Raw genomic sequence first — 16443 nt, 5'->3', positions numbered from 1 at the left:
AGCTCCATAGAGTAGATCTGGTGTAATACACAAGAAAAACAATTAAAAAAACCCCCAAAAAAACCAACAAAAAAAAAAACTGGTAAACTTTGAATAAATGGTTTCGTGCCATTTAAGATACCTTTTTTGTTTGAAAAGAAAAAAATGTATAAATTTAAACAGACAACACAAGGAAAGCTATTTTTCTTCCATGAGAAGTTCTGTTTTATATCAGTACAGCACCTTCATTCGAGTATTAATGCTCTCTTTGAAAGCGTTGTGGTTGGGTGGGTAGAGGGATTTATTTGGTTTTGTTTAACTTAGGTGATTTGGAAATGGGTTTATATCAAACTGGAAGTTGCCATATTTATATGAGAGTAAGAGCAGGAATATGATGTTTTGTGTGGTCTAGCTAGTACACTCTCTCACTGTAGCAAAAGTATAATGAAAAATCTGGACATACTGTGAGTGGTTTTCACATTTCATAGCTTTAGCCATCTGTGGCAGTCCTTCTATTTTGTGTTTGTTGTCAGGTTCAATTACATTGCTTTAAAAAAAGAAAGGATTGGGTTGGTTGGAAGTTTCTGGAGAGAGTGAGATTGCTCCTGTCCTGGGAGCAACTGAGGGTATTCTAGGGGAGTTCTCAGGCTTTGGAAAAGGAGAGGTAGAGGGATAGGGGAAATAAAGTTTCTGGCAGAAGGAAGTTTTAGGGAGACATGGGGAAGCTGTAGAAAGCAAGAGGAATGGACTCAGAACCTGAGCTGATGGAGAAAGCAACTTGTCCAGTTGATGCTGAGGGAATGATGCAGGATTTCTGTGGACCAGAAGGTGGGTAAGTTGTTGAAATGGAGTGAAGCCTGCAAGCCAGGTGTCAGCAACCAAAGGGAGTTTCATAAACCTTTTGTTTCTATTCTGCCTTTTCCCCCCTATTCTAATAGCGCATAATGCTGGGATTTGGACAACTGTGTAGTCACCGTGAAGCCCTATTAGTCATTACAGAACTTGAAAAGCCTGACATAACTGAAAAAGCAAATATGTTTTTCTACAGTAGAATGTGTTGCATTGGCATAAGTGCATAAAGGCACTTTTGGAAAGAGGAGGAAGGATATTTGATGCAGATTGTTCTTCAGGTGCACAACAGTATGAATGAAGTCAGGCCTAAGCAGAAGCCCTGCTCAGGCTAAACAGGAGGTTCAGCTGTGGTGTGTATAGAAAGGCCTGAATTAAGCAGGTAAACAGTGAGTTTGTCTAATTCATGTCTTACACCAGGAGTTACAGCCCATTGTTCCCTAGCACAAACCACATTTTAGGGTAGGTGATTAATCTAGGGCTCTGTTCACTCTGCCATCTTTAATCTTAAACCAGGGAAGCAAAGCATCATGAACACAGAATAAAGTAAATACTGCCTGCATGGTCAAACTGAGCCAAACCTAAAGCCTTTGATTGCTGAGGAGAGGTGTAATTTCTGCGGAACTGCAGAGAGAAAAGGATTAAAACTCTGTTAGAGAACAGATCCTACACGAGGAGCCAGAAGCAGAAATTCGAACTGCTGCAGCTCCTAGGAGTGGGACTGACCTCCTGTTTCCTGAGACATTTACAGGTGACATGTGTTACATGTGGCTGTTTCTACAGTTAGTAAGAGAAATAGGTGTGATAAAGTGAGCTGAAGAAAAATGGCACTTGCTTGCATTTCAGTAGTCTGGAGGACTAGCTCAGATTAGCTCTGTACATCATGTCTGTGCTTGGGCAGATGAATCCTCACTCTTGTGAATAAACAAGGGCTGTGGCACAGCATGTGGAGTGCTGTCAGCTACCATTCTTTGGAGGAAGTCAGTAGTGAAGGAGAGGCAGAAAAAGCCAAGATTTTCTCACACCTTTTTTGTTTGTTTGTTTTCCTGTAAAACAAGATTAATATTTCCTTGCTTTCAGTTATAGAGGTGGCTTTGGTGTTGGTTTTCTTTTTCTTTTTTTTTTTTATTATGGCTAAAAGTTTGCAAAGTAGTCTGTTATCAGTTGGAAACAGATGGTGTTAATTCAGCATATGCATATCCTACTGATAAGTATAAACTGTTCTGAATTTTTCTCACCAGCATTTTCTGGCCAGGATTCTCAGTTAGATTGCAAAGGAAGACATTTTAAAGTATGTTCTCATTGACTGGGAAAAGACTTTATAATCCAGTAAAATTTTTCATAGATGGGATCTGAATTTCAAATAGAATTATTTATTCTGATTGAGGGGGATGACACATAATGATTTGGGTGTTGCATGATGAGACACAGTATATTATAAATTACTGAGTGAATGAGCCCATGATGGGGATGTTGTATTATGTGTAAGAAATATATTCTAAGGACTTTGTCATTCCAAAGTGAAGATGACTGATGTCTTTTCATATTGCCACAAACAGCTTCATGATCAGCTAATTCTGAAGCTAACAATTAATACTTTGGCAAAATACCCTTTAATATAAGTGATTTGAATTACCAATGGCAGAGTCACATTGCCTCTGTATCAGAACATACTACTAAGGCACAGTCCAGTGTCATTAGTTAGTTAATCCAAACCCTTTAATATAACTGATTTGAATTACCAATGGCAGAATCATATTACCTCTGTATCAGAACATATTACTGAGGCACAGTCTAGTGTCATTAGTTAATCCAAAACCAGGCTGTGCTGGAGACAGGGGGCACTGTGGGCAGACAGTATTTGTGTTTTAACCTAGCACAGTCACCAAGTGGTCCATCTGCTTCACAGAACATTTTATAACTTTCCACAGGTTAGGCTGTGAAATTCTGACTATCCACAGTTCTGTATTTATGTAAATTGTTAGTGAAACAATATGGGGGGAAAAAAGAAGTAATAAGTGGTTAAGAAACATTAATTCTGTTACAGTGTGGTATGCTGTGTTACAGTATAAAACAGTCACAATGAATCTACAGGCTTCATCTTTATCTTTTTAAGCAATTCTAGCTTTGACAGTGTTTCTTCAGATATTGAATATTCCTCTTTTCCATCTTACTGTTATGCAATATGTAGTTCCATATACCTCATCCTCTGTTTTGTCATTTATTTCATAATCTTGTGGATTGTCAAAGCAGAACATGTTTCAGAATACTCCTCTTAAGAAACTTTCATGAATCATGAGGAAGGTACCATCTAGATAAATCCATTCATTTGGATTCTTTTGTCTTTTAAACGAAAATAGGACTACTTTCTTAAAATTTACAAGTAGGGAAAGATTTTAATTCACAAACAAAAGTATTTCTTCTGAATTCCTTAGTAGATTCAGGTTTCTGTCCTGGAGTAGGACTAAGTACTGCAGCACTCAGAGTGCTAACTGGACTTGGACTAAACCCACAGTATTTTAGCAGCAGTAGAATGCTATTTTCTTTCTGTGAACTCCCTTGATAGTTTTTAATAGAGATTTATAGACAAAATGCTTAAGAAGTGTTAACCTATTTTAGTACAAAACATACAAAGACATTTAGTAAGCATCAGTAGATATTGCCTAACAGCAGCTATATATTTCCTGCAGTGTTTTCAAGATGTTTATAACATGGTATGAAATCTATTTGTCATTCAGGAAAGAAATTCTGACCATAATCTTCTGGTTTGAGGAGAGCATTTTTCTGTTATCCTTTCCTTTCCCCTTTCCTTTTTCTTTTTTTTCCTATTCTTTTTTTTTCTTTTAGATTGAGTAGTGGGAAAAAATATTAAGCCCATTTCATACAGAGATTTCAATGCAGAAGCAGTGCTCAACTCTGAGAGTTTAACTCTTTCTGTTAGCCCATCATCTGAATCAATCTGCCAGAGGTCTTTTCCCCATGCTAGAGCAGCTGAGATATGTGTGATTCTCTAGACATTTAATATTAATTGAACAGTGAATCTCTTGGATAAACTTGTATCCCACAACACTTTGAAAAGACAAGTGATATAATTACAAATTAAAACAGCAAAGAATAGCAGAGGCAAATTAAGACTAAGAAAGAAAATAATTGTGTTTCCAGGTGAATTTTGAAGATGATGTTGCTGTATGTGTTAACCAGAAATGTATTCCTTTTGTATAAGGCTTGAGCTATGGAAGTTAAAAAATGACAAACAGTAGTGAATTGTACTGAGGGAAGTTGGTAAAGAGACTGCTCTTTCTCCAGTGAGCAGAAAAAGAAAACAGTATAGAAATTGTTTGTAGATAGAAGCTGAGGAAATGAAAACATGAGCTTGTAAATAATTCCAGTATACTATTTAAAGTCAAAGTTTCAGAGCACTGGATTTCATTCTTCTCACAAGCTGATTTTCCACTGAAGCATTTCTGCTGATTTAAACTGTTATTCCTAATCTTTATCAATACAAATTGAGGAGGGAAATGCCCCATTTCCCTTATAGGCAAAAGTTGTCAGTCCTGTTCCAAATGAATCACAATTTGGTTAGTCTATGTAAAACTGCCTCTCCTATGCAAATGCTGGTAACTATTATGCCTACTCTCATAAAGCAGATGAAACATAGGTTTAGATTCCTTTGAAAATCACTGTGTAAGGTCCACATCTGTCTGTGCTTTGCATATCAAATTTCAATCGAACTTCTCCTTTCTACTCTTGAGATCAAAAGAAGCATATGGTCTTTTATGTGTGTAACTGAGGAAAGGAGTTGTTATCTCATGTCACGTCAGCTGTTGGGAAGAGCACTGTGCTTTTCCCCTTGCATTTGAAGTGAAAATGGCAATTTCAACCAATTTCACAGAGAAAATGAAAGGGGTAAAAAGGATGGAAAGTACAGAAGTTCTCAACTGAAGAATGAGTGACTGACAAAAATGAAATAAAAATCTGGAAAAATATTGCCATTTTGGAATAGACTATTTCTAAAACAATGTATTATTTTTAACAGAACAGAAATTTAACTCCAAAGGAGTGAAAAAAAGAGCAACAACAAAAAAAAAAGAAGGAATAAAAGAGAAAATTGGACTGAGTGGCATCTCAGGGTTGCTGCGTAATGATTTAGAAACTAGTTTTCTGCCTGACTGCTCAGTCCCTAGAGCAAAATTCTTTCAGAAAAGAAATTGACAAGAGCTACATTAAAAGAAAGCTCTAGTATATTACTCATAAAGCTGGGTATTCCCCTCCCATAAACAAGGCCAAATTCAGCTCATCAAATTAATCTTCTACTCCCCTTGCCAGCACTGGCAGAGAAGCCAAAGGAGTACAGGTTGGCTGATAGGGTTTTGCTGATGGTTAGAATTTGTTCAGAACATGTATTACTCCATTCCCAGCACTGCTGAAGAGATCAGCTTTTATAAATACATGTTTTAATATGTGTTCCTTGCCATGCACAATTCTTCTGCTTCTTTTTACCTTTTGAGTTGAGACTACACTCTGTGCCATAAAAGTGACCATGTGTCAGCCAGTGGTGAGAAGTTCTCAGTTATCTTGCTCTAATGTTTGTTACCAAGGGCTAACAAAGCTGGTCGTGTCTAATCAGTGATTGCCACATAATCGATATTAAGTCTAGAATGGTCCACAGACCAAGCTTTGCGCAAGACAAGCTACAAAACATTGTCCAATATATCTGCATCCTACAAGAAGGATCCCATACTTACAATGAAGTAATCTAATGTTAGTGTGTTAATATCTTTTGGAATTAAGTTTCATTTAAAAGCAATTTTAAACATACTGTTAAATTACCAAAAAGCTCTTTATGAATGGTAACTGATTTTCTTAGATTATTTGAAGTAAATTGTTTAATATAATGAATATGATTTAATGTGAGGTGTCCCTGCTCATGGCAGGGGGGTTGGAACTAGATGATCTTAAGGTCCTTTCCAACCCTAACTATTCTATGATTCTATGAATTGCCAAACTTTCTAACTATTCTGACTGATGTGTTTCTAATGATTACATACTGTAATACCAAGTAACACATACCAAACCTTCATAAGCTAAATAGCTTCACTGCAATTGCATTTTTTACTGTGTGATTTGTAGTTTAGAAGGGTTTCATTTGGAGAGTTTTTTGATAGATGGCAAATCCTCAAGTATGAGAGCTGGAACACAAAGAGCTGCAGCACAGACTTCACCTTTAACCCCATTGCTACCTTAGTATAACCTGCATTGGTCCCTACATAAAGTGACCTGTTTTCTGAATATGAGAATAATTTCTGTCCCTCCACTGCTTGACATCTTTTCTATATGCAGACAATTTATTGCCAGTAATTTAACACACCTGTGTGCAACTCTCAAGCCCATGCTAGTCATGAGTTTGGTGACCAAGCATATTGAAGGCACAATCTGTGTCTGAAGGCAGAAAATATTACTTCCATTGATTTCTGGTACAAAGTGCAACTAACTTTCTGCTGACATTTCAAGTCTGTTGCAAGTCTTGTTGCAAGATGCTTCAGGAAACCTTACCCTGGTAAGGTTTTGTTTCTCTAGAGTGTAGGCTTTCCACCATGCCCTTGCATCTTCAGAGGACTGTGGCAGAGCACTGGCTTCAGCTATGACCCACTTTACCTTTGTTTTTTCACAGCATCACAATCTGTACATAGTCTGACATCACTGTGTCTATGACATGGATAGGTGGTGGCAAACCCCAATAAGGATGCTGTCATTACAACTGTAATTGGTTTGTTCATATCTATATATGTATACATAGTGTATACCTTTTTTTCAGGATTTGCCCCTGCTCGTACCAAAAAACATGTATAGATACAGGTCTATTTTGTCAGCTCTGAAGAGGTCAGAAGAAGAGTTTTAAGTTTGTGCTTAGAAACTTTAGAAACTCTTTCAACATTAGAAAATGTTGAAAGAAAAATTAGTAAGGAGGGTTACATATTTGCTACTAAAATCCAAAAATGTGCAAGTAGCACATGAGTTGTACAACCAGTTCTTTGAGCAAATGAAGCTAATATGCAAGCATGACAAGATGAACAGAGAGAGGAGGATGCAAGAACGGATGCAAGAACGGCATCATATCATATTAAAACAAATGCATCTGAGAAGAGGAGAAAAGTTGAGTAACTAGAATCAAACACAGTGTTTAGAGGTAGAACTTCATCACAAATCTCCTGAGCCATTTAGTCCTCCAAAGTAAACTATCTCCTTAAAACAGGTAAAAGCAGTGAAGTTATGAGTATTTTCTAGTGCTTGACTGATTTTTGTAGTGGGTCAGTCTTGCTGGCCTTGTGAGCAATTGGAAGAGAAAAAAATAGGTAGAAAAAAATATTTTCACAAAGATTCACAAGGAATAGGATGATCATCTCAAAGGAATTGTTCCAGAGTCACCACACAGTTTAACAGGGTTCACAAGCCTTTTTCCAGATGCCCTATAAAAATAAAAACTCAGGAGATAAAGCACATCAAGACTAATATGTATTGGCAAGGCAGAAAAGAAAGTTTCTTTTCTGAATCTGTTTGCATGCAACCTTCAGCTCAGTTTTGTTTTTTTTTTTGTTCCTCCCTGTGATGTTATCTTGTCACTGAACTGCAAGACTGAGGAGTGCATTATTCTCCTCTTTATTATCAAGAAATTGTGTTTTTTTTCCTCAGTTCTTTAGTTTGTATTGTTGGGGAGAACATATCTGTAGCTTTATCTCCAGCAAAAGCTTTGGACTTAATTTCAGTAAAGTCAGCTTTGCCTCAGAAGTAGATTTTGTTACCATTATGTCCATCCTGAAAGGATGTCCCAGACTCATGTGGAATTCTCACCATGTGCAAGGTTCAGAAATAAACTAATAATATTTATAAGGTGGTCATGGTGAAACAAGAAGTGTGAAAAAAAAAACTACTTCTTGAGGTTTGCAGTCAGCATTTAGCCTAATCATTTGCTAAACACAGAATGACTGACAAATTAGTGAGGGTAGAAGGCTAGAAACAAATGGGTAAGAATGAAGAAGATGGAAAATGTGATAAAATAGGGTAGAAGACTTAATGACTTATCTAGACAGGGAGCTTGCTAAAGTCACCTGCCTGACATACAACATAACCTTTGACAAATAATTGTAAAACCTAAGAACGCCTACCTCTATTTGATAGGTTTCTTTGTCTTCAGAGTAGTCTCATAAAGGTTTCTGCCCCATCTTTCCTTTGAATACTTTAAAACCAAAGTATGTGTATACATGGGTTACAGGGAGCAGAAATAATGGGATAAGGGTAGGCAGCACAATTACTCTTTTCCACTCCCAATTCTTTGTCATAAAGAGATTAGAATTTGGTGAAGATCACCTGTAGCTTGTCTTTTTTTTTTCCTTGCTGATTAACGAATGCAACAAAGTGCAAACCCTGAATTTAACAACTATTCTAAAGTTACCTGTCAAAATACTGCAGTTGCAAATCCCTTCAGGCTACTAAAGCAATTCCCAGGTAACACACTAATATGACTGATGCTGAGAATATCCAGGAAGAAGAAAAGAACCCATATATATTATCGCAGTACTAAAATACATTTATTTTTTTCTGAGTCCAGTATAAAATCAGGTAAAAATAATTAAGACTTGCCTTTTGTGAGAATAGCAGCTAAGAACTAGAGGCTATCAATACTTTTTCAAAAGCAAGTGGTACATCTTCCTGTACTATTAGTCTGAGTTTCTTTGTATGTAGACAAAGATATAAAACCAAGATTTTTTGTTTTGTTTTTTTTTTTATAAAATATATTCTAAGCTGATTCTGGGATTTATTCATCAGCAACTTAACTGTCACCTGAAAATAATAATTGCATATGTATTATGGACCTTTTAATGAGTGTGTTATTAATAGCTGTTCCCCGATACCAGTGACCATCTGTGACTGCTTCACCATCTGTGATTGCTCTTTCAGCTTGGGAGGGGGAAATAGCAGTGGTATTGCACAAATGTACAATATAAATTTATAGTCAACCAGACCTACTGTAGATGATTAATTTGTCTTTGATTATAAGTACACACTGAGCAAGAGAAAATTAGTTTCTTTGATTTGTTGGCACAACATGGGTTTGGGAAATGGCCACAGGAAGCTGAAAATGAAATTAAATTACATTTATTGAAATATGAGACGTACAAAAGTTGATGGAATTTAGATGAAGAGGATGAAAAGAGCTTAAATGACACTTGAAAAGGTAGTGAATGTTTCTCTAAAGATCTGTGACAAATGATGTGTTGATTATTGTGATTTGCTAAGGTTGGGCAACAGAGGAGTAGCAAAAGAGGGTTGTCAACACTTTCTAAAATCTTACACCATTTCTTGATGACACATGAGAATAAACAGAGAAAATAGTGATTTATAAACTCCTAATTAAAATTATTCTTGTTAACTTTTTATCGAAGTGAAGTAACATTTGTTTCAGAAGAAATTGAATGTTTGATTAATAACAGTTAACGCTTGCTAAAGTGCCGGCCTTGCCTGCAGAGGCAGAATACTTCAATTGATTAATACTCTTTTTACTTTCCTTATTAAACTGTACTAAAGTGTTTTTATATTTTGCTATTAATACAGCTGCATTCCGTGACGGCTGAGGTGATTTATTTTTAGTGTATGTGTATAGGTCAGTCTCTTTTCCTTTACTAAGGCAAAATTTGTAGGAAACTACTTGGATGGTAGAATACAATTTCAAAGTCATTCAAATCCCACTGGATAATGTACCTGCCTTCTTTGTGGGCCTAAATATATTAAAAAAAAAAAAAAAACAAACTTCTCAAAACCACTTGTAAATTAGGGTGCAATTTAAATTGCATTTAACCAGTTGCAGTGTTTACTTGATGGAGAGAGATAGGCACTTCCAAAAAATGAGTCATCAGCCTAAGGTAAATACTTCCCCTAGATCAGGATGAATCACACTTCCAACATTAACTGTCGGGAAGTCCGGACATCTGGACTGAACTAGTATCCTATATTTTTATGCTGCTTGACTTTTTTTAAATTTTAAACTGTAGCATTGGAGCTAGAACAAATTTCAGTTAAGAAAGTCTTCAGTGAACTCAAGGAAGTGCATAGCACTTTTGTAAAGCCCAAGAATCTTCCCTGAAAACATATATATGTAGCAGCAGAGATGAGGCAAAATTTACAGCATTGACCCAGGACTACCTGTTGTGCCAGATGTGTTGTCACCAGAAAGTTCTCCTTTGGTGTCTGGATTACAGTACAAGTTGTAGCTGCTTAGTATGCACTCAGTGTCTGGCTCAGATACTTCTATTTGATTGTATAGAATGTACACATATTTATATATGAATATATATATGTACATTTATAATTCTACATATATTTTTCTATCAGATTTTATATAAAAGGAAGATGCTTAGGCCTATATTTATTCCTCTCCACACTAACATGCACTGTACATGTTCATTTATAAGCATATGAAAATAAAAAGCTTTTTAATTGCGGTCCATTCAGGTTCAGGAATATAAAGTAAACTTTTCAATCTTAGGCTAAACAAAATTTTAGTGTGTGGCACCCTTATTTTGTTAGGCTGAATATCTTCCTGACCTTTAGCAGGTTGATGGCATTTTTTTCATGGCATTTTCTGCTTCGTATTCACTGATGACACAAGCTTTCCTCTCTATTAGAGAAAGTTCATGGTTAAGATATAAAGCCACACCATAAAAATCAAAAATATTAAACCACTTCTTAATTTGCCATCAAACTTCCAGAATAGTGATCCAGTCTTGTTTCATTTGTTGCAGGCAAAAGGTTCTTCAAGCATAACTCCATCGGGCACTCAAAAGAAGGTGAAGAGGACTCTGCCCAATCCACCTCCAGAGGAAGCAACAGCAGGAACACAGTCGCCATATACTTCTGTGGGATCAGTTTCACGGAGAAGGATTTGTAGGACCAACACTATGGCCAGAGCCAAAATTCTTCAGGATATAGACAGGGAATTGGATCTGGTTGAACGTGAATCAGCCAAGCTTAGGAAAAAGCAAGCAGAGCTAGATGAGGAGGAAAAAGAAATAGATGCCAAGCTGAGATACTTGGAAATGGGTATTAATAGGAGAAAAGAAGCCTTACTAAAAGAAAGAGAAAAGAGAGAGCGTGCCTATCTCCAAGGAGTAGCAGAAGAACGTGATTATATGTCAGACAGTGAAGTTAGTAATACTAGGTCAACTAGAATAGAAACTCAGCATGGCTTGGAAAGACCACGTACTGCACCCCAGACAGAATTTAACCAGTTTATGCCACCACAAACCCAGCCAGAAACACAGTTTGCCCCTGCTACAAGCCCATATGCTCAATATCAGTATTCATCTCCTGCCCTGCCAACTCAAGCACCAACTCAGTTCACACAGCAATCACATTACCAACAACAGCAGCCTTTATATCACCAGCAGGTTTCACCCTATCAGTCCCAGACAGCTTTCCAAACAGGAGCCGCTTTGTCGTATACTCCACAGGCCCAACCTCCACCATCACAACAGCCATCATATCAACTCCCATCACAGATGATGGTGATACAGCCAAAGCCAAGACAAACTACATTGTATTTGGAGCCTAAGATAACAACAAACTATGATGTAATTCGAAATCAGCCTCTCATGATAGCACCAGTTTCAACTGACAATAATTATGCAGTTTCCCAGCTGGGCAGTAAATACTCTACCTTGGACTTAAGGATAGGGCTAGATGAGAGAAACAGCATAGCAAGCAGCCCTATATCAAGCATATCTGCAGATTCATTCTATGCAGATATAGACCACCACCATACGCCCCGAAATTATGTGCTAATTGATGATATAGGAGAACTTACTAAAGGAACAGGAGGACTTGGTTCCAGTTTTACCCTTCATGAGAAAGATCTGACCAAAACAGATAGACTACTTCGCACAACTGAGGCCAGGAGAGCACAAGAAGTGTCAGACTTCCTAGCACCACTGCAGACTTCTTCTAGGTTACATTCCTATGTTAAAGCTGATGAAGATCCAATGGAGGACCCTTATGAGCTCAAACTTCTGAAACACCAGATAAAACAAGAGTTCCGTAGAGGTGCAGAAAGTCTTGATCATCTGGCTGGCCTGTCACAGTATTACCATGCAGAGGGCAGCTACAGGCATTTTCCAAAATCTGAGAAATACAGCATAGGTAGGCTTACTCTTGAGAAACAGGCTGCTAAGCAGCTCCCAGCAGCCCTACTTTACCAGAAGCAGTCAAAACACAAGAAAGCTTTGATAGACCCCAAACTAACAAAGTTTTCACCTATCCAAGAAAGCAGAGACCTTGAGCCTGACTATTCAAGCTATATGACTTCTAGCACTTCAACACTTGGGGGAATTACAACTAGGGCAAGGCTTCTTCAGGATGATATCACTTTTGGCCTTAGAAAAAACATCACTGACCAACAGAAATACATGGGGCCAGCACTGACTTCATCCATTGGAGCAGGACTTGGGACTGCGCTAGGTCCAACAATGAGGTCCACATTACAAGATGATTCAGACAAGTCTTATAGCAGTGGTAGTAGATCTAGGCCCTCATCTAGACCATCCTCAGTGTATGGGCTTGATTTATCATTGAAAAGGGATTCTTCCAGTTCTTCTTTAAGACTGAAAGCCCAGGAAGCTGAACCCTTAGATGTTTCCTTTAGCCATGCTGCACCTTCTGGAAGAACTAAACCCACAAGTCTACCTATTAGCCAAAGCAGGGGAAGGATCCCTATAGTAGCGCAGAACTCAGAGGAAGAGAGCCCACTAAGTCCTGTTGGCCAGCCAATGGGCATGGCAAGAGCAGCAGCTGGACCCTTGCCACCAATTTCTGCAGATACCAGGGACCAATTTGGATCGAGCCATTCATTACCTGAGGTCCAGCAACATATGAGGGAGGAGTCACGGACTCGAGGCTATGATCGAGATATAGCCTTCATCATGGATGACTTCCAGCATGCAATGTCAGACAGTGAAGGTAAATTAGGCCTTGGACTGGTATCTTACTATCATAACGCAAATCCTCATTTCTATGCATGTGTCTAATTTTTGTTACACTTCAAAGACTCATTCTTCTTTCTGTTCCTTGGTGCATCTTCTGTGTATCTATATTTTGGTTCTTGATTTGTCTTGTTTACTTGATATTTTTTATTTTACATCAGTTTCTGGATGTCATTAAGCTATTCTAGCATGCTTACTATATTGCTGTTGATTTGCTTACTTTTTGGTTTGCTTGTGGATTTTCCTTTTCACTTGTTGATGTCTACTTTTCTAAGAATGTTGTGTAGAAATTTCCATGTACAATGCAGACCCTACTGTCAGTCTTTCTGTGGAGCCTTTTCCTGTGACTGTGGATCATTGAACTTATTTGCAATATTTTTTGTTGAGATTTGGAAATAATCTCCCAAATCTCTAGAAAGCTCTAGAAATTTTATTTGCATGAAATTTCATAATAGAATTCAAGAACTGATAATTCCATCTCCCGATGCATCACGTTAGATGTATGTTTATATAGAAATAGTATGTTCATTAAGTACATATTGTATGTTAGAACCATATGGAGCTTAACGTGATAGCAAAATTACATTCCAAGTATGGTTTGTTGAAAGCATCCAGTCACGTGAACTTCTGTGCATTCCGAATTGTGATGATGTAAGATAACTTGTTCTTTGGATGGTGCAAGACAATCTCATCCTTCAATAAACTTGCATAAAATATTTTACTTCTAATGATGGATTATGCAGCACAGCTGGTTTTATATGCACCCCATACAACATGTCTGCCAAATAAGCACAAGAGTTTATCTCACTTAGGTTTATGAAAGGGATCTTTCTGATGTATTATAAATGCAATTAAAAATGTTTCTTTTGAGAAAGTATTGCAGAATGTTGAAGCTGATGTTGAGTACTAAATAACTGCAAAATATGTGTCAGTTTTGTTTGAGTCAGTTCAGATTTAATTTATTCTAAATTGTTTAAAAATCATAAAGATAGTTTGAAAGAAAATGAAATTAAGATGTTCAAAATTGTATGCACTCCCTTAACTTTTTCTTATGTGTATTACTGCACAATAAAAGCGACTTTGCATGTGCTATATTGTCTGTAAATGGCAATGATTGTCTCAAAAGACACAATTGCATGATTATGAAGTAGAAGGGTTTATTTTTCAGGTTTATATTAACCTCCATGTTCATTTTTGCATTATGGCTTTTTTACATATGCAGAATTTTTCATAAGCATTACAAAACTGGATATATTTGCCTTCCTTGATACTACAACATATTGAAGAGTTTTGTTCTGTAAGTTTCTTTTCTTATTGCTTAGATATTTACAACCCTGTCATGAAGTCTGCGTTTCAGGGAAGATTTACAATCATCAGCTTTTTATCAGAAGCTTAAGTGTTTTTACTATTCTTTTTTACTATTTTTAGTATTTTTTAGTATTTTAGTAATTTACTATTACTAATTTACTATTAATTTACTAATTGTTAGCATACAGAGTCCTATAATTAAAGCTGAAGGCAGTTGAGAGGAACCCCATTAGCCACAATTCATATCCTTCTTAAATAAGCAGGTGTTACCTTGTCTCAACAATACTTGTCATCCTAGGTCACATTGTGAGACACAGGACTTTTTCTCCTGAAAACTTAAGGAAAACCAAACTGTACAAAAAAAAAAAAAAAAAAAAAAAAAAAAAAAAAACAACCTATTTGGTGCTATTCTGCCACAGATAAACAGGGCATAGCAAATTCTATTTCTGTACTAGAGTACATTATGTTTTTTACATATTTGTACAAGGAATACATTTTACATTTTAGGTTGAACATGTTTTAGTTTTAAATTAGTCTCTGATTAGTTGCAGTCTCTTAGAAGTACTCTAACTGAATTCACATGTTCATTATTAGAATAAATGTCCCTGAATAGCACGGTTTCCACTTTTACAATATTTCTCTACTTTCTGTCAAGCTTTTGTTCCAAGTTTTTTGCTCCATTTTATGTAAAGTCTTGGGAAATCAACACACTTCATAACGTTGTTTTAAAATATTCTGTATAACAGCAAGTAACTTGAATCGAGAAACATTCATATAATTTGGATGTAAGATAAAAAAATCTTCCAAAGAAACAATTGCAGTTCTTCAGAGGGACATGACCTTCTTTTCTCTGTACAGTACTTTGCTCTTAGTCCTGACAGTGGAAAGCTCTTCATGGTGTTGAGATCTTATTAAAAGAAATCAGTCTTAAGTGCTACCTTAGGAAACCTCTTCTTGTGCTAAAGCTCGAATTTTCATCTTTAGAGCCTTTAAAAACTAATGTGAGCCAAGATGTTAAATTTAAATTGTTTTTCTTCAAATTGAGAGATATGCTTGACTTTCTGCTCAGGTTTTATAGTCACTTTCCATAATAAATACAAGAAGACAGTAGAAACTTAGGGCTTTGAGACCAAAACTGCTGATTTTCACTAGGCACACTTGCATACCACAACAAATCTTAAAACCATGCTTCAGCACCTAAGTACTACTTACAATAGGATTGCAGACTTCAGCAGGTTAAAAAAACATTTTTAGTGTCAAAGAAGCACAACATCCAAAGCTTCCCATTGAAAAGAGCTAGCATTTTGAGTTTTGAAACATACAGTGTTTTCTCAGGGTTCCTAATACCATGGAAGCTCTGATCCATCAAACAGCTCTTTATTAACCCCATAGCTGGTTAAAAAATTAACAGTTTCCACAAAATACTCATATGGGATTGAATAATAATTTTCAAGTATGCTGAAGCTAGTACTCGCTGCTGGTTAGCTGAGAAGATTTGAAATGTATCAAATGTACCCTTTTTCACCTAAAGGATTATTTTTTCTTTTATATGCTAAATTGTCAATTCTACTTAAACAATTCTTCTAAATTTAGAAGTTTAAAATTGAGATATGAAGACATCAAGTCATCAACACAACTGACACCTTGTAATTTTTCATCTGTGGGATTTAGAGTGATCACTATGAGTTCTCTGATCAAGTTTCTTGGGCTCCACAGCCCGGAATTCAATCTCACCTTGTTAAACTGTGTGTGATTAAGAGCAGGGGACCTTATTGATTCCAGCAATAGTTTTTTACAGGTGGAACCATCTGTCTGCATATTGTTAGTCTCAGAAAAAAGGATGTATCCTCCAAGACTGTCAGTGATTCATCTTGGCTGTTCTCAGGTTTCCAGCTGAAACAAATCCCAATGAATCAAGCCAAAACCAATTCTGTGTGTGTGGATATGTGAGTGTGGTGTGTGTTTATATAAAATAATAAAAATACATATTTCATATAAAATACGCCCATTCATCACAGTTTGATAAAGAAGTTTGATAAAGGTGGTCTGAAGTGTAACATGAGATTCTATATGTGCTAGCTTTTCAAGAAGAAATTCAGCAAAAGTCACTTTAACTGAACCAGAAGGAAATGACAGCTCAGCTAATGACACAGATTGTGATAGTCAACATTAGTATTTGGGATCAGGAAAATGCATTAGGTTCTTCATGTAAGCCTCAGTAAGAAGTTATGTGAGGATGAGTTATGAACCAGCCTACTACTCACAGGCACTAGTCGAT

General features: G+C 36.7%; 1 protein-coding gene across 1 annotated transcript in view; it reads left to right on the top strand.

Moving 5' to 3' along the window:
- PCLO (piccolo presynaptic cytomatrix protein) overlaps window positions 1–16443 on the top strand; it is a 352993-nt gene that overhangs the window by 195178 nt on the left and 141372 nt on the right. Inside the window, exon 7 of the mRNA XM_031048314.2 lies at window positions 10626–12834. Within this exon, the coding sequence (XP_030904174.2) occupies window positions 10626–12834 (2209 nt within the window). The remainder of the gene's footprint in view (window positions 1–10625; window positions 12835–16443) is intronic.

This window comes from Melopsittacus undulatus, chromosome 5 (assembly GCF_012275295.1).
Source record: "Melopsittacus undulatus isolate bMelUnd1 chromosome 5, bMelUnd1.mat.Z, whole genome shotgun sequence".
NCBI classification, from domain to species: domain Eukaryota; kingdom Metazoa; phylum Chordata; class Aves; order Psittaciformes; family Psittaculidae; genus Melopsittacus; species Melopsittacus undulatus.
Note: the sequence above shows the minus strand (reverse complement) of the source record. Positions and strands in the feature narration are given on the sequence as shown.